The following is a 24,123-nucleotide window of genomic DNA, read 5'->3' as shown; positions in this document are numbered from 1 at the left end:
CCTTTCATCGCAGAAGTCCCTGAGGTGTCTAGAAGAGAGGTCCCCGCCATTTCACACCTTCAGCTCTCACTGTGTTTTCATCAGACTTGAATAATGGGTGGCTCCAAATTGCCTGTTAAGGGCCACAATTCGATTTGTACGTTGCAGTGTTTTTCCTGAAAGAGATAAATCCCGCAGCGGGATGCACGCAGCCCTTTGTGCTGGCTGCCACTGCTCCTGTGCTGCTGAGCCCTTTCTCCAGTCACTCATCTCGGCTGCTGACGCATTGCTGCTCTCCCTAGGAATCGTGGCCTTTAAATGACTGGAGCCAGAATTTGTTTTTTTCCCCTTCTGGGCCTCCAAATGCCATAAACAGGGCCCGAGCCATTCGTAGCCGTCTGCCGTTACCGGTCCTGCGCCTGCTCTTCCAGGGACCCTGTGCTGGGGCAGGCAGACACACGACCTGCAGGTTCAATCTGATAAACGCCCAGCGAAGTGATTTTCCGGCCTGTCAGGAGGGTTACAAAGATAAGGTCTTATCTGGCTTTCTTGTTTGCATCTAGATTTTTTACTGCTAAGGTTTAGAAAAGCACCTCCAAAAAGTGTGTCTAATCCAGCCAGGGTACAGCTGCGCTAAAAGCAACAATTTTGCAAAATAATTTACTAGACTCAGCTAACTAACATCAGCTCTCTAAAAATATACCAATGCACTACCCGTTTAGACTTTAGACCCTAATCCTGTGTTTTTTTTATATATTTTTTTTTTGGAGTGACAAAAGATCCCCCATTGGCAAGAAAAGTCCCTCCGTCCTTCACGCACTGCACTACAAAAAACCAGAGCAAATTAAAAAAAAAAAAAGAAAGAAAGCCTTCTGTGTTTTAGCTTGGCAATAACTGATCCAAGACAAATGAGGTAGATGAAAACAAGATCAAATAAACAACAGCCCTTAAGAGCAAGGAAGGCAAACGCTGCCACTTCAGCAGCAGGTAGGGGCTGCTGTGCAGGCCGAGGCTGTGATCTGGGTGGCGCGTATTAAGCTCAGCGCTAACGGTTTGTTTTGCTAACACACGTGACAGCAGTGGAAATGTTTGCTCTCTGAAGCCCCCTGTGTTTTCCCATGGATTCAACAGTAGCAGAGAGGAGCGCCGAACACGCGGCCGGCTGGTTGGTGTCTGACGGTGATGGCACAAGCAGGGTGGAGGGCTTCAGCGATGGATGCGCAGGGTGCGTGGGCAGCTGGGAAAGTGTAGGGCAGAAATCTGTTCTTCCCAATGCTGTCAGCACCATCACCGAAGCAGAATTTCTCCTCCCTTTGCTCGTTACAGCTAGGCAAGCTTTAAAGAGCTCATTTCTCGCTAGTAGTGGGCTCTTACCATTTGCCTCGGCCCCTGACACCAGCCTGGCTTGTGTTCCTGGTCCCTGTCACCGCTTAATGGCTCTGGACAGCACTGCGAGGGGGCCACAAAGCAGCGCTCACCTTGAAATATATCTTCAGATGTGCTGAATTTAGATCTCTGCAAACGCTCGTGCAGTTTTAACCTTGCTAATGCAACAACGTAGGAGTGGCTGCTGCAGCTAGATAGCTCCATGTGGTTTAGAGAGCAATCTATTGAAACCCCAGACAGGAAATTGGATGTTAGTCATCGCAGAGCGATAAGGACAGGGCTCCTAATTCACCATCTCTTTTCATATCTAACTGATCAGAAAAAGAGCAAAAGGGACCCATGTTTATGAGACGGGCAGCAAATAAAATGTGGCATACATTTTCAGAGTGCATTTCAAAATCCTGTGAAGTGAAAACAAAAAACAAACTCAGCAAACATCCCTCAGATACAGCCGTAGGAAGAAATCTCTCTGCAGCCATAAATCTGTACCGGGGACTTTAGGAAAGGGGTTTTCATCGCCGCGTGGCTGGGGGCAGAGGGGTGGCAAGCTGTTCTGGCAAAGCAGCATCAGGTCTCTGCAGCTCACTCCTGACATTAGGCAGGCCAAAAACTAAATAATTATTTAATCACCAAGCTCTTCTGGCCCAGATCTTTAATCATCATTTGAAGCTTGAAGTCAGTCACTGCGTGTGTCTTTCCACCACAAGCCCCAGCCTGTGCTGTGTCTCCTGCCCACCTATGCGTGTCTCCCAGCACTGCCTTGCCAGCTTTGATTTGGGAGAACTAACAGCAAGTCTGTTCCTTGGCTCCCCCATCACATCCATTCTTCTTCACAGAGCGACATCGCTGACAAGCCGCTAGTTTCAATATTGAAATGAGTTTCTCCGCTGAGAGGCAGCTTTGTAAAAGTAGCACCAGAAAGTTTTGTGTTTGGTATCTGTCCTTAATGCTCTGCTCGGGTTTAAAGACATAAATGGATGCTTTAAAAAACATTTTAAAAATGAAATTAGCTCAGTTTGCATTCAGAAATGACCCGTCCGTGACTGTGCAAAGAAGCACCGTGCATTGCGGGTGGTAAAAGGCCAGACAAGGCGCTCTATTTATGGCTGCAGTACAAGCAGGGGTGTGCGCTGCTGGGACCTCGACCACGCGCAGCCTCAGCACAGCCCAGAGACCTCGCTGGCCGGGGCTTCTCATCAGCATTAAGAGCCCCCCAGGATCTCCCTTCCTCCACCTCCCTCCACCGTTTGCTTTTCCATTCATTCCCTAGCAGCGGGGCACTGCATTCTTTCATAAGCCATTGAGGCTGATTTTCAGATTTCCTAGTGAGAGTTTCTCAGTGCCTTTCCCTGCTTTGCTGATGACAGCTCTTGCATAAGAAGCTCCTGATGGGTCATAATTAATTAGAGTCTCACACAGACAATTCCCTTTTTTTTATTTAGGATAATTACTGAACTGAATGACACCTGCCAAAATCAAGCAGGCACCGGGTCAAGCATGGAACTCGGTGCTTTATCACATCAGGGCCTTCAGATTTCATTCCAGCCTGGACAAAATTAACTCCTGTTGCTTTCCTAGCAGAAGGAAGGATGGAGGAATGGGACATGCAGTAGAAATCTGCATTTTAACTAGGTGTTCTGCAGTAGGGTACACAGAAAGTGGAAAATCCACAGCAAAAGCACAGTCTGGGTAACTATTTGCAGCATATACTGTTCGGCTCTGTATTTTTAAAACTAAGACCCACAGAAAGGTTTCTCTGAAGCTTTGGGGAGCCTGGGGAATGCCTCCTGTGACTGTGAGGGGCAGGGAGGGCTCTCACAGCACCCCTGCTCCGTGCCACCCCGCTGCCGGCCTGCGCTGCTCCTGGGCCCAGGCTTCCCTTTCCTCCTCAGAGAATTGCTCACAATCATTAAGGGACCGCTTTTATAACCAGCAGATGTGATTCACCACCAGATAAAGCTCTTAGATGACAGGTTCCTCCAGGGCAGGGATATTTTGTTCGCTCTCAGCCTCTCTGGGGCAGGACTTCCCCGTGCCACCACCAAGAAGGGCCTGGCTGCATCCCGTCTGCTCCCCCCGGGTCTCTGCACCCAGGGCAGCTCCCCCAGCTCTCTGTACCCATGGGTCAGCTCCCCCAGCTCTCTCCTCCCCAGGCCGAGCAGCCCCAGCTCCCCCAGCCCTCAGTGCCGGGTGATCCGGGCCCTCCACCATGGCCTCCCCGCGCCGAGGCCTAGCATAGCGCTGCTGGGCCAGGAGGCCTGGGGTGCTGGGGGCAGCTGGGGCCTGGCTAGGTGCTGCCATCCTCTCCCAGCACCTCACAGCTTTCTTTGTACAGAGAGACGCATAAAAGGCTCTGTCCTGTCTCCTCCTGCCCCATCTCCCTGGCCCCATCCATCCGTCTAGGTCAGAGCAGGCCCCCGAAGCAGAGCCCCGCGCTGGCAGAGCCCAGCAGCAGCCGATGCAGAGGGAGGGATTCGGTCCTGTCACCCAACACCAGGTGACAAATGACTGAGGATGGGAGCAGCCGAGAGCACAGGGAATGCTCCAGCTCCATCACCAAAGACTCACATTCAGGCTGAAGCCACCCCCAGCCAGGTGCGAGCCTTGTCCCTGCCCGGGACCAGCTGCAGGCTGGTGGCACCTACATCTAGGAGCCTCCTGACAAAATCACCTTGTACCATACAGCAGCTCTGTCATCTCCAAGGTCCAGTCATGGCAAACTGCGAAAAAGAAACTCTGAAGATTTTTTCCCCTTTTAAATAACAGCTCGGAGACCAGGTTCATCCATGGGAACCCACCGGCAGGGGCACGACTGCCTCTCACACAAAGCCTCTGAAAACTCAGACAGACAAACAGCTACTCAACGTTAACATCTACAACAAACATTTTATTCACAAAAATAATTACAAAATTCTTCTGACGCTGTTGGGAGGTGGTGTTTTGAGTTATATTCTCATCAGTGGGAAATGATTACTGTAAATGTTCCAGAAGTGAACGCCACATTTGGAAAAGAAATTAGTTCACAGTTTATGCAAGAGGAAAAGAAAAACACAGAACCCATTTTACTGCAGACTTTCAAATCCAAGGCTGATTAGACAGGTCAGTGACTCAAAAGACAGACTAACAAATGTACAAAATGTGGAAAACAATTTCTTGCTGCTTCACACATCAATCTCACTAAAAAAACGGGCAGTTAACTTTAGCTGCAAATGACCTGTAAAAGAAATAGCAAAACATTAATTTTCTTAGATAAATGAGCTAGACTCTTGAATGCTCTTCAAAATTAATTTGCAGGAGGTTAATTCTGGGGCTTAATATGTACTTCTGAAGCTGCACATGGATCCTCCTAATTGCTTTTCCTGTTTAAACCAAAAGGCCTTTCCTTGCCACGGAGCCATGGCAAAAAATGTAAAAGTAAAATCTCTGCAAAATGACCAACTTACTAGCACTGGTAGAAGAGGGGGATAACACCGAGTTTTTTGTAGCTGAGGCATAGGTGTATTCATAGGAAAGCACTGACGGTTTCACTACTAGAAGCTAACAGAAATATGTAGCCAGGGCCTGGGTGTGTGGTGGTGCTGTGCCCCCGGGATGTCCGAAAGGTGTTTCTGCGGCTTCTCCCTTCCCTCGCCATGCCGCAGGGAGGCAACAGCCAAGATCCAGCCCCGGTTCGCAGACCAGGGGCCTGGCACACGGAGCCAGACACAAAGCCGCTGAGGGAAAGCAGAAGGGTTGTCTGCCTGGCAGCTCTGCCATGAGAACAGCCCTCTGAAATCACAAAACACCCATGCTCTGACACCTGCCCATCTCTGTCACCCCCAGAAATAAGCAAACGAGATTTGCTCCCGCATAAAGAAAGCAAGGACATAGGCTGCCCTGTGAAAAAAAGGAGACTGCTGTAAACACGGAATAAAACGTTACCTGATGTGGCACGGAAGGCACTCAGCTTTGTTAAATGAGTAAATTGACCTGAAACTGAGGGGAAAAAAATCTCGGTGAGAAAACGCAGCTGTAGCTGCCCCAGCTCCCCATTTCCTCTCCCAGCCAGAGGCTGGCCGTGGGCAGAGCAGAGGCAGCAGCTGGGGGATGCAGGGCATGCAGACTTGGGCCTCATACAAAAGTGAAGAAAAGTGAAGAGTGGGATCAAATTCCTGTTTGATAGCTCTGAGCCACATCAGAGCCCTGCATGGAGGGGACAGGATTTAACTCCTGCCTTTTCCCACAGGCTGCAGCCCAGGAAAGCCCTCCTGGAGTTGCTCTGCGGATCGCTCCCATACTTAAGGGTGCTCCCGTGCCAGCAGTTACTGGATGAGGACTCGCCACAAGCACCCAGCGATAAAATCAGTGTAGGTTTTTCATTTCTCAGGAAAGATCTTCAAATGCAACCAGACAACTCTGCAGGACACGATAATTAAAGGAACCCACACTCCGTGATGAACCATGCATTTATTATCCAGTTTATGGAGCCGTACGGCCCCTTCCCTTCCCAGCAGCCAGGAGGTTTGGCAGACAGGGTGCTGCTGGGCCCAGGGAGGGGCTCTCCAAACAGAGGCGGCACGATTGCACTGTGGCAGCTGTTACAAAACCACGGTTCGAGCGTTCACATCACCTCACATACCAGGTTAACGAGAAGGTTGACAGGTGAGAATCGAGGTCTTCCACCCCCAATCCTGATGCAGCGCACGAGGGGTCCCTGTGGGGCTGCTGGGGAGGTGCGGTGGGGCAGCAGAGCCTCACTCACCTGGCTTCATGCGCCCAGGGGACGTCGGGTCTGGTGGGCAAACGCCAGGGAGGCAGGACCCAGTGCCCGGGCAGCTCCCGGGCCCCGCAGGCTGTGCCGCATCACATCCACACACCGGCAGGAGTGGATTTTTCTTCAGAGGCGTTCTAGGTTTAGCATTCTCCAGGCAGATAACCACAGCTTTACTTTGCTCCTGTTGCTGGCTTCAGAAGCACGGCTTACTCCAGCACAGCAGCCAGCAGCCAGCCATTACGGTACCTGCAACAAGGCTGCCCAACCCTACGGGAGCCTTTTCAAGACTCCAGGCTCGTCCCTGCAGCTCCAATCACACTTCCTAGTGACAAGGAGCTTTGGCCAACTACCTCCCTGCACACCCCATTTTTCTGAAACAACCACATCAGACTTGGGTCATATCGGCATTCAAAACACAGACACCCAGGAAGAGCCAGGTTAGCAGCTTGTTTGAGAAAAAGTTTTTTTTTTTTTAAATTGTCTTAAATTGAAAGTGCAACCATATACTTGCTTTGGTCCCTTCTGCTCCATTGGATTTCTTATCACTAATATATTAAAATATTTCCACACACCTGCTATTTACTATTGTTGCTGAATTTTGCCCTATTGTTTTTAATTCCCCAAGTAAGTTTTACAGAAATTTAGCTAAGGAATACACAGTATTTTCATCTTTCTTAGCTTTTCAAAATAGTTCCTTGAAAAAGTATGTATACAAAAATATTTATTAGCTATGAAATAGAAAAAAATATATTTGGCTTGCAAGTAAGTGTGTGGTTTTGTTTACCTACAAACACAGCAGGGATGCAAGATCTGATTTTCCTCCTAGCCAAAGCTGAACTGAGCATGGCTCACGAACTGACTTCATGTCCGTATAGCCACTGCAGATCAAAAATACAGGATTCTTGGATCAAATTACTGCCTTTTCTACTGTGGTTCTTACAAATTAGATTTGGAAGAGATGTTAGTTTTACCACAATACTATTTGTACTAGAATCTCATGGTCAACAAAAACATGGGTGCTCTACTTCCAAGCGCACGGTTTCAGCCAGGTAACACCCCGCGGTTGTGCAGCGCCAAGATTTTTGACTCTGTTCCTCTTGCTGCAGCGCCGCAAGTCCTTGCCTAGCAGAACAGTCACTCCTTCAGGGCATCTTTAATGTGCTGAGGCACTGCTCAGCACAGGCCTCTGCCCTCACAGCCCTTCTTACAGCTCTTTGATGCTGCTGCTGAACATTTCTCATTTTACTGTAAAAGAGACAACGTAAAAAGAGCCCCAAGTTTGCCTCCACTGGTCCTGGCCTCCCTTTCAACCACTGAAGGGCAGAATTCTGACGGCTTTCTCATGTGGACCATCTGGGTACCCACAGGCTCAATTAAATGCAGGTGCCAGCAAAGCAATCAATATATCAGGATTTTGGAGAAACAAACGAACAAAAAAAGCCACTGGTACTTGTACAGTATCCGAGTTTGTACACATCAGAGTTTCTCCCCCCCAGACAAAATGTAGGCACCTTCTGCTTCAATATGCTCTTTAACGCTATGGATTAGGTCACTCCTTTCTGTCTCGCCCTTGGACTCCCCAATAAAACCTAGAGCAAGAGCGAGCTCTTTCACTGCTGTTGGCCAACATGTTAAATAGAGATTTTCTTCCTCCTAAACAGAGAGAAACGTGTGCATGGATCTGTACTGCCAACAGACGAGCTATGCCCCCAAAGATGTTTGGCAGTGACAAACTGGAAGGAGCCCGCTGGCACAGAACTGGGTGCAAGCCACAAGAAGGCTGTACAGTGTCATTCAGCAAGTGCATGAAACTGGAGCTGTGTTTATTTGAGGGACATTGCTTGAACCCTTCCCAGCCATTTAGTAGTGTTTGGGAGTCTCCACACCCAGCTCCTCTGCCTCTCCCAGCTGGAGGAAGGCTCCTGCCACACGCTGAGGCCACCCAGCCGGGGCTGCTGTGCTCTGCCCACACACGAGCCACGGGAGCAGCACCAGGTACGGCTCCTGAGGGCTGGCAAAGCTGCCCTCGGTCCCATCCTGGCACAGCCCGCGGCACGGAGCCTCTGGGCTGAGCACCGTGTTTGGTCCCAGCCAGCCCTCACTTCAACGCCTGTGGCACAAAGTCCAATGGCAAGGGCAGTTCTGCACCGGGGTGCTCGGATGTGCGCGTAACAGGAATAAACTATTTGGCACCAGAGGCTAATTTGAATATATTTATATATCAAATATATAAAGGAAGGCCCCTCATGTGAAAATCAGGTCAATTAGGTCAAGAAACAGAATTTCTTCCTGCTGAAATCCTGGGACTCAAATACAGGATTAGTCACCCAACTTCCAAACAGGAGAGCTCCTGAAAGAAGTCAGGAGAGGGGAAATGGGGGAACATATCAACACCTAAAAAGCCACGATGAGCATCAAGTTATGGTGTGATGACTTAAGAGTTGTTCTCTGTGGCGTCTTGCACCTTGGCGGCAGGCATCTGGAACTGAGGCATGTACGGCACAATGGCTTTATACTTAAAGCTACTTTGGATAAATGCATTTAAACTAGGAGGCGTGTTCTGAAGGAACCCCACGTCTCTGAGCAGATCAGCTGTGTGGAACTGACACATCACTCCGGAACTCTCTGTTAAAAAAATGTCACTCTCTCTTTTTTCAAGTGATGCTATCCCCAGGTAATAGAGGCTTCGCTCACGACTGCCTCCATCTGTGAAGGCGTCATCCTGATCTGAAGGCTCTGAAAACCCCTCTGAAGAAATCAGGGAAAGGGAAAGAGTCTTGCTGGGCCGACTGCCAGGCTGATCAGGCAGCAGGAGAAAAGCCTGGTTTCCCACCTCCCAAGAGCTACTTGAGAAAGCACCTGCAACTAAGGAATCTTCAGCTAAGAAGCATCTCTCAAAACAACTCCTGAGATTCTTCTTCTCTTCATAAAGCCCACTGGATCTGGAGCTGCTGATAATAGTAGCATATTTTATGTCGGACTGCCTTGTAATTTCTCCAGCGATTTGGTCATTGTGAAAGCTCTCAGAGAAGCTGCTGCTAGTGAAATGGCTGCTAGAACAAGCAGAGTCGTGTTCAGAGTCTTGAATTTTTGTAAACATTGAATTAATTACTAAAAAATCTTGCGTATCTTCTTGTTTCAATGCCTTGGTAACACTGATGTCTTCCAGCACTATTTCTGGTTCCAGAAGAAGAGGCTCAAATGACATTGCTTCGGGGTGCTTGATAAAAAGGTGCTCAAAAGTTTCAGGCTAGAAGAAAAGATATATTTTAATGCTCATCTACTACTTAATAGCTTTATTTCAGTATGAAGTTACTGATTTTAAGAATCACAGACAAAACCTCCACCGTTTTAGTGAGCGCATATAATTGAAAATCCCCTAAAATCATCTCCCCTTTTCTTTATGTCTGTGCGTTGGTGAAGACTGAGGGGAAAGACAAAGCGAGAACCTCTTTGTGTGGCAAGTGCTGCAAAGCAAGCGTGTTGTGAAGCGCTCAGTACTCCAGCCACAACAGCGTATGGTTTAAGCTGAAATACAAGCAGCCGAGTGGTCCCAAACGTTTCGACATTAATCAACATGCACGTATTGTTAAAAACACACGCGAGTGCTTTGCAAGACAAAGATCTTATACCCTTAGATTTTCTTGGCTTTTTATTTAGATTGTATAAACAAATCATCTTAAATCGTATACACGCCAAAATAACTTCTCCTGCTAGGATTATGTTATTTGGGGTCAAATTCAGTCTTTCTGTTGTGTTTTTAGAGCATTCCCATCTACGTAACAGCTGTATGTCTGAACTGCACGAAGAGAAACACGTTTATTTTGGAGAAATGTGTGCTTTGCTACTACCTAATATATATACACATGTAAAATATACAACAGCATGAGCTGAACAGAACAGGAACTCCTAGCTACAAAGGAAAATTCACTTGAAAGAACATATATTTCCTAAGGAATTCAAGACAAAACAAATAGATTAAAACAGATTTTGTGTATATTAGCAAACCATATTTTACATCAGGAAAGCTGCCAAAACAACTAGGAACGTGTCAAAATACTTAGAGTGGTATGCAGTTATAGAAAGAGCGTACTAACTTCCACGGCTCGGGCTGCTGCTTCAGCCTAGCTACCAGCAGTGACAATGCCCTCGTGTGGCAAAGCCTGTGAGCAGGTTTCTACCTGCTCTGGTACTTGCCCCCACGAGCCCATCACCTTCCCACACTGGCATCTCTCCCAGGCTTCCGATCGTGTCAGGCAGCACACAGAAAACTGGCCAGCTATTGAAAGGAGCTGAGGAGTGCTACGATGCTGCGCGTATCAAGCCGTAACAACCCTAACTTACACTGCCCAGTGACAGCCACCTGCTCCCTCACAGGCTTGCTAGGGACTTGCACAGGCACTGCTGTGTCCAGCAGACAAGTGGTCCGGGCAGGGGACATTGCCCCAGCAGCATTTTCCAACAGGAGACAGAGGCCAGCCGGCAGCTTTGGAACAACCAGACCACCACACGGCCCTCCTGCCACTACTACCCTCCTGCAACCGGCAGCTGGTTCGTCCTGAGCAGGGACGGTTTATCTCCTTCCAAAATCTGCTTCCTTCTTCACCCCCGCCTCCAGTATCTGTTCTTATAAATGCATATAGGCACCACAGAAAACACGTCAATAGTATTGCCTGCAGAGATTAAATCCGTCGCATTCAAAGACAGGTAGGCTGTTTGGCAAAAGCCTCCATCTGCCAGCTCAGATGTCACTTATTAAAACAAGTTAGATCAAATACAATGTATAATCCAGCATCATCCTGAGAAAACAAAACATCAAGAATTACAGAGTAAGCTGGGTGAACAGCGCTGGATTTCCACAGTATATACACGTACGGTGTAATCTGCGCACAAAGTGTGCTAAACAACAGGCAGAGCAGTTCTGTAAAACGCAGGACAAAAATCACAGTCCCAGGTCACCAGTTCCCAAACTCTGCTGACCAGATGAAACAGGATCCAAACAAAGAAGGAATTTCAAGCAATGTTGTGTTTTGCCCTCCTGGTCAGTCTAGGTTTTACCTTGCATTTGTCACAGACTTGTCAGAAGCAAGACTATCTCTGTACACCAGTTACCACGCCTGAGACAGGTTCAAGTCGAAAATATTTTGCACTCTAGTTGCTAAACACAGATACAGCAAAATATGCTGTTGGCCTAATTCCATCAAGACCAGATTGTGACTGTACAGGCTTTTAGCTTTACATGTTGCAAGTAACCCCATGGACTTGGTAGGGTAATTTAGATATGCATCATTCTTTGAAGGATTTACACGAATTTTCTTGGAAAGCAAGTGTACTTGTGCTTTAGTATTCTACAACAGCAGGCACTAAAACTTTGTTTATTTTACTGAGCAAGTAACAGAAATTTTCATGGTTCTGACATTATGTAAAAGCTCACAAGACTGAATCTAGATGCAAGATTTGCCTGTTTTAAATTGTGATTTTAATCTCTTGCTACTGTAAGCAATACAATCCCGATAAAGGAATACTCTATAAATGCAGTTCAGGAGTACCATATACCAATATGCTGTACTGGACATACAAGGTAATGATTAGATGTTGACTGAAGGATTTAGTATGGCTATGTACCAAGACAAAATGTGTTCCACAGCAGATGCCTTCAGAAAGACATCAGAACTTTCCAGTAGTGGTATCCAGGCTGTTTGTGTAATCAATGGTTATTACAGTGAGGGGAAAATACCATACCAGTCCTGTGCACTGCTTTCGCTAGTGGAAATTGCATGCATACGTACAAATGCAGAATTTGACCCTAAACACACTGCTTTGAAGAACGTGTTTCAGCCTCGGACATCATGAAACTAGCGAGAGGTGATCATGCTCATCTGGGGACGGGCACTATGCCTTCAGTGCAATTAACATTAAGCAATATTTTCCAGTAAGATTAGTACACCGTACCAAAGAGGCATGCTTTCTACTATGTAACAAGCTGTCAAAACTCATGTCAAACTTCAATTTCTTTCATACTTGCATGCATCATTTCTTTCCAATTAATTATGGAACAAGGCATATGAATACGGAGCAGTATCACCAGCGTGTCAGCATGGGCATGACTTTCCCCTCCTAGTTAAAAACATCATCAACTTCGATACACTTATTTCAGCTCTAGCAGTTGGTGAGGAGAATCATTTCCAATGTGTCAAATCCACCGTGCAAATTTCATACACCTTTGCAATCTGGAATAATAAGGATTGTCTCGAGCTCCTGTCACTACAGATGAAAAGATTAAACAGACAAATACAGGTGTGCTGGTGCAACTGATACTCCTGCAACTCACAGCTATTTGTTCGAAGAGCCCAGCCCCTCCCAGGATGCAGCCATGGAAGCAGACACGTCAGCCCGGTCTGGGATTTAACAAACCGCACAGGGACAGCACACTTCGCTTTCCAGACCAAGCCAAGAGGCACAGGCTCTGCTACCGCCAGCCAACGTGACTGCTGCCGCAAGGCTGGAGAACGCCCGCTCGTCCTCTGTCAGACCACGACTGCATCTTCCCCAACACAGATGTAACGTCAGATTATTCAGGCATCTGCACTGACCTGGCTGCATGTTTAAACGATAATGAACGAAGAAGCCAGATAAACAGCATGCATATTGGAATTTCAAGGAAAAATCAAGCAAGGCACAAGGCACAGTTTCTGCATTCTCTGAGTTGCTGCTGCACCCAGATATATATATATATATAATTTCGAAAGACCTTAATGGGAGAACCCTGTACTTGTGCAAATACAAGATCCGATCACCTCGATGTGCCTGGAGTCAGTGGGAACTCCTAAGCTAGCTCTCGACTAGAACAAATATTTGATTAGAAAAATAAAAAACAACAAAAAAACACTTTAATGTGAAGCCAACAGCTAGGCAGATCTTGCTTTCAACTGGATAAATCCCAAACCTGTCTGATATCTCTGCTTCCACAGCTGCATCCTGGGAAAGGCCTTTCAACTCCTCTTTCAACTCCTTTTGAAGGCTGGGGCTTGAAAGCATCGAACCCGTTGCTAGTCACAGCCTTAGTCAGCAGGGCACTAAAAACACCAAATCTAAAGTGTTTCTGCCTACGCAAGTGACAAACCATCTTTTGATCTGTAACATGGCACTTACTCCTAATTTTTGCAAGGGTATTTTAGATTTTTGACAGAGCTACTTGCAGGATTCATTATATTTAAGCAAATCAGCATTGTATTGTATCTGTTTCCTGTCTTCTGAATATAAATAGAAAAATCTTCTAACAATTCTGTATAGGAAGCCTGGGAGCTGGCCCAATGGTTCTGCAGGCAGTGACCATGATTAGACTTCAAAGAATGTCCATTCTCTGTTTAAATGAAATGAAATAAAATTAAAGATGAGAAAAGAAACCTTCACTGGGAATGCAAATTAAATACCTGAAAAAAAATCTTCTGCCATGAGGTGCTCTTTCTTTTAGTAGTAACAGGCCTGAATTCAGATTATTGTTTCAGCAATTACCCATTGTCAACCCGTAAGACCGTGAGAAACTTTGTTTTCTGCTGCAAACTGGCTAAGTCCATGTAAAGGCTCTTACCTGCCACAGCCCATCACATCACAGCTCTTGATTCATGTGCTGAGAGGCAGTTTACCCCAGCAAAATATATGGCCGTTGATGCAAATGTGGCACTCAATGAGATAAATGAGCATTACACCTACGGGGCACACTCTGATTCTACAACTGATTTACTAATAGCCCTGAAATTTAAACACCCCTGCATTCAAGAGAGATGCTGGTCTCTGGTCCTAGCCCATTTCTGCAGCTGAAAGAACTTTCTACAGCTGACAGATCCGCTGTATTACTAACTTCAGAGGTTCCAGGGTCTACCCAATACGTAGAGTTCATTACTGAGCAAAGAGCAGCCTGACCCACAGGGTGGGGGAAGAAGCATCACCAGGGAAATGCATACCTTCTGAAAATTAACTCCTTGTGCCCAGGAGCAATTCTTGGGGTTTGGAACATCTTCCCAAAACAGCTTCTTCATTCTGAAATATTAGGTAAATTCTGGAGTTGGTACTGTTCTCATACATTCTGTACTTTTGCTATGTCAGAAAGGGAACATGCGTGATTTTATTTATCTAGAACTGTGACAATGAAACGATCATTTCAGATATTCTAGATGGTCAAAATTCAATAGAAAAATAACAAAGTGAGATATCATATGGCAGTTTTGTAAATTATGAAATGTACAGGCAGTCTTTGCTGAGTAAGATCCCAACCCACATTCCACAAAACTCAGATTTTTTTTTTTTAATTGGCTTTATTTGCGATGACAATTAAATCTGGGACACACAGTGCTTCAAAGCACTTGACACTCATTAGCTTGTCCACAAAACACTGCAAAAGTAAGCAGTGTGTGGTACAGGCTGAAGTGGTATTTCCAAGGGAAAAAGAACAGGGAAAAAGATCATCACCTTACCACAAGGACACCAGCCCTGGAAGGTCTGACTTTTACAAGGTAACAAGCTTGTGCACTCGAGACATTTAAATTCTTGGTGCTATATTCCAGAGTCCACTGCCTTTGAGTACATCTCAAAAGTACAAGTGATAAAAATAATTCCTAGCTTTCCCCAGAAAGACACTGGCCACCAGTTCAGCAGACAGCCAGCTAAGCTGCATCACCTTCTAAAGGCCGTGACTTTTATATAAAAATGAACTTACCTTTGCTGTGAAATCAGCAATGCTCCAAGCAACAAAACCAAGGTTGAAATAACTATTGGCAGAACCATATAGAGGCTAGCATTATTCTGGTTTTCATATCCATCTGGAACTAAAAGGGATGCAGATAATGCAGGAGAAATAATTTTTCTGAAAAGTTTGTAAACAGGAAATAACGAACATTTATATAAACAGGAGAAGCAACAGCGTATGCCCTCCCTCAAAAAAAAAAAAAAAACTTGATAAAGTTTTATTGCAGATCAATGAACTTTTACCTTGAGAACAAACAGACAAAAGGGAACGAATTATTTTAAATAGAGGTGACTCCTCCATTGCTGGGGGAGGTCCCCCCTGCTCCCTTGTTATTGGGAAATGAAATCAGAGCACATAAAATAAGAGAATAGCCCATAACTGGAGAATGAAGAATCACAGAGACCTAGGATCTCAGCTATTAAGTTAGGTTGATGGGAATTCAGTTGCCTCCCTCCCTCAATTAACTTCACACAGTTTTCAAATTAAAGCAACTGAAATCTCGAGCAGTTTATAGATGTATTAAAGTTACCTTATTATTGACTTTCTTCTGATAAACTACAGACTTCTTCCACATTTAAACCTAACTTTTACTATCAAGCTCCTATTTCATAACATGAAGAAAGATGCCGTTAAGTCACCTTTGGTAAATTCATCTGTCACTCTGGATTTGCCAACTCCTCCAGCAAACACGGGGTACAGGCTGAAGTGGTACTTCTCAATAAGAATAAAGTGATCTGGAAAGAAGAAGTCAGCCTTTTGAATCAAAACTATTACCCTGCTATTAAACAGTGACTTCCAGAGAGGCTCTGGTCACATATCAGAGTTCAGACCAGCCCAGAGGGGTCATAACAAAAGCTATCTTTTATAGATATGCACTGTAATATCAAAAGATTAAAACTATTAATCTTTACAGCATAATCTAGCATTATTTTTTTCAATGGAATTAGCACCTTTATGCAACTATTATAAAATTTTCTAAGATTAAAGCCAAAAATGCAGATGGAATTAACACATATTAACTTACATAATTAGCTGGTATGGTCAGTATTCCAGAACTAATTTTATCGTATTGCCAAAAAATGAACACACACCTGAGCTTCATTCTTTGTCAACCTGGATTATGAATGCAACAGTCAGTCCTTTACAGTCAGTCCACTAACAATAATTAAAAATTGTTCTACTGTTCCTTACCATAAAAAAAATATAAATCACAAACAGAGATAGGGGGAAGAAATGTAAGAACTCAGAAAACTGCTAGATTTTTCTATTCAATAACAATTAACTTAATGCATTACATTTTCAAGTACACACTCACCATAAATATAATATTTACTAGTATTCGGAGGAACTCGCACCCATTTCATCTCCTCTTCTTTGTTAAGGTTTTTCCATTCAATAACAAAAGATGTTATCACATATGTGTGAGGTGAAAGCGTCCAAGTCAAAATCACACAAGTGCTGTTCACTGGGTAAGCAACGAGTGACTGCACAGCATTCACTGACAAAACAAGGACAAAAGAGTGAATTACGTGAACTCTGACAGAGGTGAGATGAGAGCTGGCTTAGCAGGAGAGGTGCATACTGTAAAATGCGTGACAGTTTTGGAGCTTCACTATTTACTTTAGTTTTTTGTGGTTTTGTTTGTTTGTTTGTTTTTATTTTTATACAATAAAGCTTGATCCTTAGTTCACGTAAGCAAACTTAATTCTCTTTAAGCCAGTGAAGCGTGGTTCACACCAACTAATCCCGAACGCTAAACAGAACAAGTTTCTTACCAAACATTAAACAAATAGCCTGGTTCTCACATGTACCGCCTTAATTATCAGTGCTTAGCTAAGAAATTATCAACAAATGGACTGTCAACATTTAGCTAGTAAAACACACACTGGGAGCCTGTAAGCTAAATCCCAGTAAATCTCTCTAAGTAAGATACCCAGATCACAGTCCAGGCAAACAAATGCTTCCCCTAACATCTGCCACCAACTACAGGCTTTCCAGAACAACCAGAAAGACTTTTACCTATAAAAATGCTTCTAAAATTGCATTACAGCTGTAAAGTTCTATGAATAGACTGCAGTAACGTTTCCCACGTTATATATTTGCATATGAATGTTACACAGTTGAAATTGTCAGAACCGATAGCCTTTATTTTATTAATAAAGCAGAATGCAGCTGAACCGATGAAAAGGCTGCCCAGGGAGTAAAGCCAAACCTCTGAGAACTATGCACTCTGGCACCCTGTCAGGTGAGCAGCCAGAGAAATTAGACCACATTTCATTTTGGAAACAACAAAACATTCCCTAGCAGGAATGCTGGGTGTTCCCAAGACAAAGAGGATGAAAGATCAGTTTTACGGTATGATTTCATTTTTATTTGATCAATTACTTTAGATTCTGTTAGTGAAGGACAACTGTTAAGGACGACTTTTTTCCCAATCTAAAGTTCATTACAATTTTCATGTGATAGAAATTTCATTTTTCAAATAGATCTGTTGGAGAGATACAGAATCTGATTCCCATAATACAGGTGAACATATCATGATTTTTCTTTTAACAAAGGGATTTTTATTACAAAGAAAGCTTTTCCCAAAAGCATCACAAGAATTCCTAACATATTCCACATCGCAAAATGGTAACTAACTGGTGTTCTTACCTGTGCTCAATTGCTGTGATAGAGTTAAATTAAAATTAATTGAAGAAACTCCAATTGAATTCATGGCTAAAACTGTAATGGTATGTGTGTGTTCAGTCCATGGAAATAAACAGGTAGTGCCTTTATCGACATATTCTGACCACGTGGCGTTTTCTGATGTCTGATGCTTTATAATGTATCGGCTCACACTGCACAATGAGTGATTCTTCATCAGTGGCTGCAGCAAACATTGGCATTAATTAATTTCCCAGTCTTTGATTTCAAAAGGAAACATTATTTGGGCAGAAGATGTTGGTTTTAAAGAGTTCTAAGAAAACGTGACCCAAGAAAGATATTTTATAGACCGTCTACTTTTAGCAAAGACACTGTAGTCCATTTAAAGACTTAACTTCTCTGTCTGAAAGCTGGCACCCTTACCTGCTATCTTTCCATTGAAGGGGGGGGGGGAGGGGGGAATACAAGGAAATATAAACTTTCACACTCCTCAAACAGTTCACAATTTTCTGTTAGCATTTTCCAGGACTGAAAAATACAGATGACTGCACACCTAATATCGCTGCACAGACAAACAGGAGTGGCCAGTCACTGATGTACTTTTTCCCCTCTATCCTGCGTTAACCTTTTAACACAGCTTTGCCCAGTTTACACGCCATTGCCGAGGTGTTTGTACAGGCAGCTGTCTAGGACTCAGTGGCACATTCTGCTCAGAGAACTCGGTTAGTAGAAATTGGCAGCCAAAGCCTGCAAGCATGCTGCATACCAAGTCCTGTAAACAGTGACCACCCCAGGTTGCCTCTCAGGGCAGGGAAGCATGTGCTTATCAATTTCATTAATTCTACCAATGCTTTTGGGTCATGTATCTTTCAAAGTGAAAGACCAAACTCTAAGTGTTCTCACCTTCCACAGGAGGGTAACATTTTTCTGCCTCCTTGCTGGATCTTCAACAACAACTCTCCAAAACTCAGGGCCTTGTAAGGGAGCTGCAAGATTACAGTTTTGAAAGAACAGTGTCACATCTGAGTCTGAAACTGGACCGAGCATCAGAGCATGCTCTGAAAGCACACGTACCTTTGATATCTCTCACAACTGCATAAGCTGATCTGCTCCAGTTGCTCCAGTAACCTAAACCATCCAGTGCTCTGCAGCGGACCTGAACAACATACTCAACACAGAGTTTCTGAACCTTTATCATAGCTGATCTTGTTGGCACATTTGAAATTTCATACAGCTGTAACGGAAGTCAAAATACTCAGAGTAAGAAAAAAGGTTGTTTAGGCACTTGTTACGATCAAAACTCCTAAAAATAAATCAAGTGAAAAGTGGCCTTCTCAGTCACATCCTTTGCTAGATAATGCAATGCTCAGAACTGTGATTCACTAAATACAACAAACTCCGTAAATCCTAGCTGACACACTAAATAACACTGCAGCAATTCACACTTCAATACAGATTTTAAAAAATCAGTACCTCCCATGTTAGTTCTTCCCTGTTCTCAGCATACCGAATCTGAAATTTAAGATCATCATTTGTAAACACAGGGTTTGTCCAGCTCACATTCAGCAGCCCATCATTTCTGGTGATCTCTGCTTTAATGTCAGAGGGAGGAAGTGGCTTCACTAGAAAATTGAAAGAGAAAAAAAAAAAAAAAAGACTAATATCTGCACTGACATTTCTCATTAAATCAAGTCATTGTGGTCTACCTTCTTCCTTCCCAAGGGTGGCAGGTAACATCATGGCCTCTGCTACTCCAGGTAAAGCCGGATCGTAAACCAAACACAACAATTCATCCCCTGGTACTAACGGCAAAAGATGCAGCCTGGCACTAATAGGGTGCCCCAGTATACAAAGTAGAAGCATATGTGGCCCAGAAAGGCAAATCTTCTAAAGGATGTGGAAAGTGCAGGCTTATACAAACATTAATGGAGATTTTATGTGAAGGTTTTATTTTACTGAAAATTTCATCAGAACTGAGCTTCTCCAACAAACTGGATGTGAATGTCAGAAAGCCCCAGTTTGCTAACAAAGCAAAGTTAGAATAAATTTGTTTTTGACCACTTAGCTGGTGAGGAAGAAGAAAAAAAAAAAAGAAGAAAAAAAAAACTTGAAATAAGCTTTAAATCCTGGGCAAGGCCAGAATGCACAGGTTTTGTTTTACGACAATACAGAGCATCCTCCATCCAATGTAGGTCAGTTCCATTCATTGCTTTTTCCTTGAAGGGCTGGCTTGAGTAAACCAGCCTCCTGGAGGTCTGTGGGCTGCTGCAGCTGAAAGCCTGCACTTGCTAGCACTCCTCACTGGGCAGCATCACACAGAGCCACTACCTCCCCCCAGAAGAACACAGCCAACCAACCTGTTACACCCCGCAGAGCACAGAAGCCCCTGACACAGGCTAACAGTACAGCTGCCATGCAGGCAAGCACCAGGTTTTTTGGCAAATTTTCTAAGCAGTAAAAGTGCAGGACCTCCCCCACCAACCCTTACGCCACTTTTATTTCTGAAGCTCAAGGCTGCCAAACAATCCTCTTTGAACTAGACAGAAGCAACCCTGAAAACCACAAGGCCACCAAAATAGTAATAATCAAATGCTAAATCCCGTACCCCACTTAGCTATAAATGCATTAAACATCTCATTTCCTTCCTATAAATTCATTTTTTGCTCACTCTATTTAAAATTTGAAATGAAAAGCATAGTTTGGTTTAGTTTATGTTATGTGCACACTTCTCTCTCCCCGCCCCCCAAATAGATATGTATTGCTTTGCTTTATTTCATGTAGCAGTTCTGTGGTCTACCTAGAATACAGAAGGAACTTATCTATTGAAAACACTAATTGTGGGTGGAAAACTGCTATTTCCTCTTTGTGGATGGATGTAGAACAATTTTTTTGCAGAAGTCACACAAAGCCAAAGCTGCAGTGTGTTCTCTCTGCATATGTTCACATTTGTGTCCAAAGCAATACACAGTCCAACGAATGCTCTGACTCACGGACCAGACAACAAGACTTGCTTTGCACATTTTGCAGTGTTTGAAAACACTCAAATGCTGTTTCTGCCTCTAGCTTTCACGCACACTTAAGCGCTCTGTGTGTTGCAAAATAAACTTTGCAAAAGCGTGCAAGAACATAAGCAGTTCCTGTGATTTTAAACAGGAATGAGCAGGCGTGTAACTAATTCACATGTAGCACTACACTGCAACAAAGCAGGGCCTCCAGAGATTCACAGCAGGGCTGAGGCTTTGCACCTCCCTTCGGTTATTTACAGTCATTGAGATCCCCCTGAGCCTCCTCTTTTCCAGGCTGAGCAGTCCCAGCTCTCCTGGGCTCTCCTCATAGGAGGAAACCTTAACCAGCTGAAGAGCAGAAAAGATAGCTTATCAAGAATCTTAAAAATTAGACTGATTTTTAAAATACTCTTTTTTTTTTTTTTCTGTAGATGTCTTTGCAAAACAGTTGAGGACAAACATGCAAAACCGAATGTTTCATTTTATAGGTACTAGCTGCAGCTACAGTCTGCTCCTGTGCCAAGCAAAATCTATGGAAATAACATTTAATCCAATGTTTTTTAGAAGATGACACTGAAACTCTTATGTTTTTATGTTCTTTCCACAATGTAATACATTTAAAATGCTATGAAGTACTTTATCTATACCATATAAGGTATGAAATCCAAGGTCACAAGCAAAGAAAGACGTGCAGAAATCTTGACCTACCCACATCTGCTGGAACGACGCAAGTTGGTGAGGACTCAAGTGTTCCTAGCGAATGCTTAAACTCTATCCACATGGTATATCCAGATAAAAGAAAAATAGGCTGAAATATGCACTCATAAGAATGATTCCTCTGTAAAAGGCATTCTTTCACCTCTGATTCTGGAGGGATACTTGGAAAGTTAGGACAATAAATTTTGCTCCTTAAAAAGAGGAAAAAAAACATTAAGTTAATACACTGCAACAACAAGCTGCTCATGACATCAATAAAATAGAACTCAGAAGGCAATTAATACAGATGGTGTCACTGGAAACGTGTGATTTTTTTGATGATAAGTTCAAGATCTGTCCAAACTAAGTCTGCACTGAATGGATAAATAACACTGTGGTGTTACTCCTTAAAGCTCTGGCTCTTAGCCTGAAAAAACAGCAGGATGTGGAAGGCTCTCCCCAGTGCAAAATCTTTTGATAACAGACTAACAACGTGAAGAGGTACAAAAAGAAAGGTACAGGCATCTCTAATACTCATGAATCGTGTTACTTGAGTGTTTTTCCTTAACAACGCAGACCTCCAGCTAGGAATATGCCTTTTGAGACACCACCTAATGTCCAGGGCAAAGTGGCCCAAACAGATTTGCACAGGGAAGTCTCCAGGAGACTGAAATCCCAAATGAGTATCAATGCTAGAGGGTGGTATTAAAATCCCACATGTGGTCAGTATCACATCTGGCCACGGAAGAGGAGACCTGGGCTCTGGACAAAATGGCAGTGACACCTTATCTGAGGGGGAAAAGCAAGTTTCCAAATTTCTCCTAAGCCTGGGCACAGCTCAGACTTGTGGTAAGAGTGGCCAGATCGGGTATTAGCTATTCAGCCGGACCACAAAGGTTAAGACTTAGCTGAATCCTTCCTCTTCCTGTCAACATAGCTAATACTGATTAAACATTTGTCTGGAGCTTTGAAGGTTTCGTTTAGCATTCTGTTTTTCTAGGATGATCATTTCTGTGCTGTTGCTGTTGGCAGCACTGACTGTAGAGGAAGACGCAATTACAAGCCAACGCAAACAAAACACCAACATGCAAAGCTAGCACACCACATTATCACAGAGCATGGGGTTTCATCTGTAAAATGTAATCACATCAGTAAGAAGAATAGCTGTGTGCTCTTGGAAAATCTGATGCGTCTGATGTCAGTGCAACACATTTAATTTCTAACCTTTATCCTGAGGACTTGCCTATGTCTAACAAAACACTCGCAACTCCAGTATATTTATCCTTGCCTCCCATAAACAAGCTTGGACAATTTTAAAAAAATGACCATTTTAGCACATCTCAGGCTAGTAAACGTTCATTTTGTATCTTTGTTCACAATATACAATAGAATGCTATGCAAATGATGATGCTGTTTTCATAGCTATAAATCTTAAAAAGTCCTATCCTGAAACTTTTTGGTAGTCATTACATTCATGTGGGTTTCCCATGAACTTTATTTATTTATTTATTTGATCTTTCAGACCTTAGTATTAACAAAGCAGAACCAGACACAAACAAAACTCAGAAAACCCCCAAACAACCAAAACAAAGCAACCCAACAGACGGAAGGAAATATCATATTAAATACTAGCATTTGGCAAGCATTTTCAGTTGTATTACTGTTCAGTGTTTCATCAGGCATGAACACTGCAGCAAATGGACGGGTTATCATGTAGCATTCAAAAAAAAAAAAACAACCACGCCTTTTTTAGCTAAACCTGAACAATGAAGAAGTGGGAATAAAAGACATGGCAAGAGCAGCACAGTGTTTATTTCAGGCTCCCTGCCCAGCAGTGCACTCATTACATTCATATTTGTGAAGGCAGTCAAAACAAAACCTACCTTACTAGTCAGTCAGTCACTAATCCTGCCCTAAAAGTCTCCACATGAAATCTCAACCATTCCAGTTATTGCTTTAGTCCACAAAATCCTGAGAAATATTTATTGTGGTATGATAATATTTCAGAAATTAAACCCACCTTCATTAGCAAAGACAGTCCAGCCTTCCAAAGGATTAGGCTCTGAGGACTGATTTAAGCCTATTTTGGCAAAACTTTTGCATAACTAGTCCAGCAAAGAGTCCAGTAAAACAAAAGATTATTCCTCAGGACGGGCTGTCTGTCTATCTTGTTTGTATAAATACTAGCATGGTTCTAGGAAAACTCTCAAACTCAATGTGTTAGTATCTCAGAGGGATCCTTTTTATTTCATGGTAAAGCAATACTTTCACAGGCACTAATTGTATGAATGAAGATGATTATATCACTGATTTAATAATCAGTTTTGTCTTTTTTAAACTTTTTTTTCTGCAACCCACCCCAGTTTTCTTGTGTGTCCAAAAGACAGAAAAAAAAATAAAAATTAAAGCTCCAAGGAACTAAGAAGGAACCTGTAGAGGTTATAAGAACTGCTTTGTTAATGTAGGGGCATGGACAAGAAGAAACGTTAGCTGCAGAGTAGAACAGATGCCTAAAGGCAAAGAAACAGCTGTAATGTTAGCTGTCTACAAAACATTGCCTTGAGCTTACTCAGTCTTCTCTTTGTAGAGTAAGAAATCTCCTTCCTAGTCCTTTAACTACTCCTAGTTCTTAAAAAAACAAGGTGGAAAGCTCAGAAAAACAGAGGATCTCAACAGGAGACCTGTTTCACAGTTCTAGAAACATTTGTTCAAACATTTCTCAAGAAAAGTTGACATTTTGTGACCCATTATGTTGGACTGGGTCTGGGAAGATTCCATTGGCATCAGTGGCTTTTTCACTGTCATATCATCATAAGAATTTGGTCTTGACTTGAAAGTTAATTTGTATTCAACCATCTGAAAACAAGCAAGGCCAAAATGCCCGACCAAGACCATGAAAAGTAAAAATTGCT

At 43.6% G+C, this 24,123-nt stretch overlaps 1 protein-coding gene across 9 annotated transcripts in view; it reads right to left on the bottom strand.

Moving 5' to 3' along the window:
• Positions 1–4,225: 4,225 nt before the first annotated feature.
• The window catches only part of LEPR (leptin receptor), a 47,942-nt gene continuing 28,044 nt past the window's right edge, over positions 4,226–24,123 (bottom strand). For 7 of the 9 annotated variants that reach the window (XM_040564995.1, XM_040564998.1, XM_040564997.1 and 4 more), the window contains 10 exons: positions 21,224–21,423; positions 18,984–19,132; positions 18,585–18,744; positions 18,414–18,496; positions 17,517–17,733; positions 16,180–16,362; positions 15,503–15,598; positions 14,835–14,943; positions 14,083–14,158; positions 4,226–9,368 (listed from right to left, as the gene is read on the bottom strand). In XM_040564995.1, the coding sequence (XP_040420929.1) occupies positions 8,553–9,368; positions 14,083–14,158; positions 14,835–14,943; positions 15,503–15,598; positions 16,180–16,362; positions 17,517–17,733; positions 18,414–18,496; positions 18,585–18,744; positions 18,984–19,132; positions 21,224–21,423 (2,089 nt within the window). In that variant the 3' untranslated portion in view covers positions 4,226–8,552. The other 2 variants (XM_040564999.1, XR_005821913.1) reach the window with 2 other exon arrangements.

Source organism: Cygnus olor, chromosome 8, assembly GCF_009769625.2.
Source record: "Cygnus olor isolate bCygOlo1 chromosome 8, bCygOlo1.pri.v2, whole genome shotgun sequence".
Lineage (NCBI taxonomy): Eukaryota > Metazoa > Chordata > Aves > Anseriformes > Anatidae > Cygnus > Cygnus olor.
The sequence above is the reverse complement of the archived record's forward strand: the minus strand, read 5'-3'. Positions and strand labels throughout refer to the sequence as shown.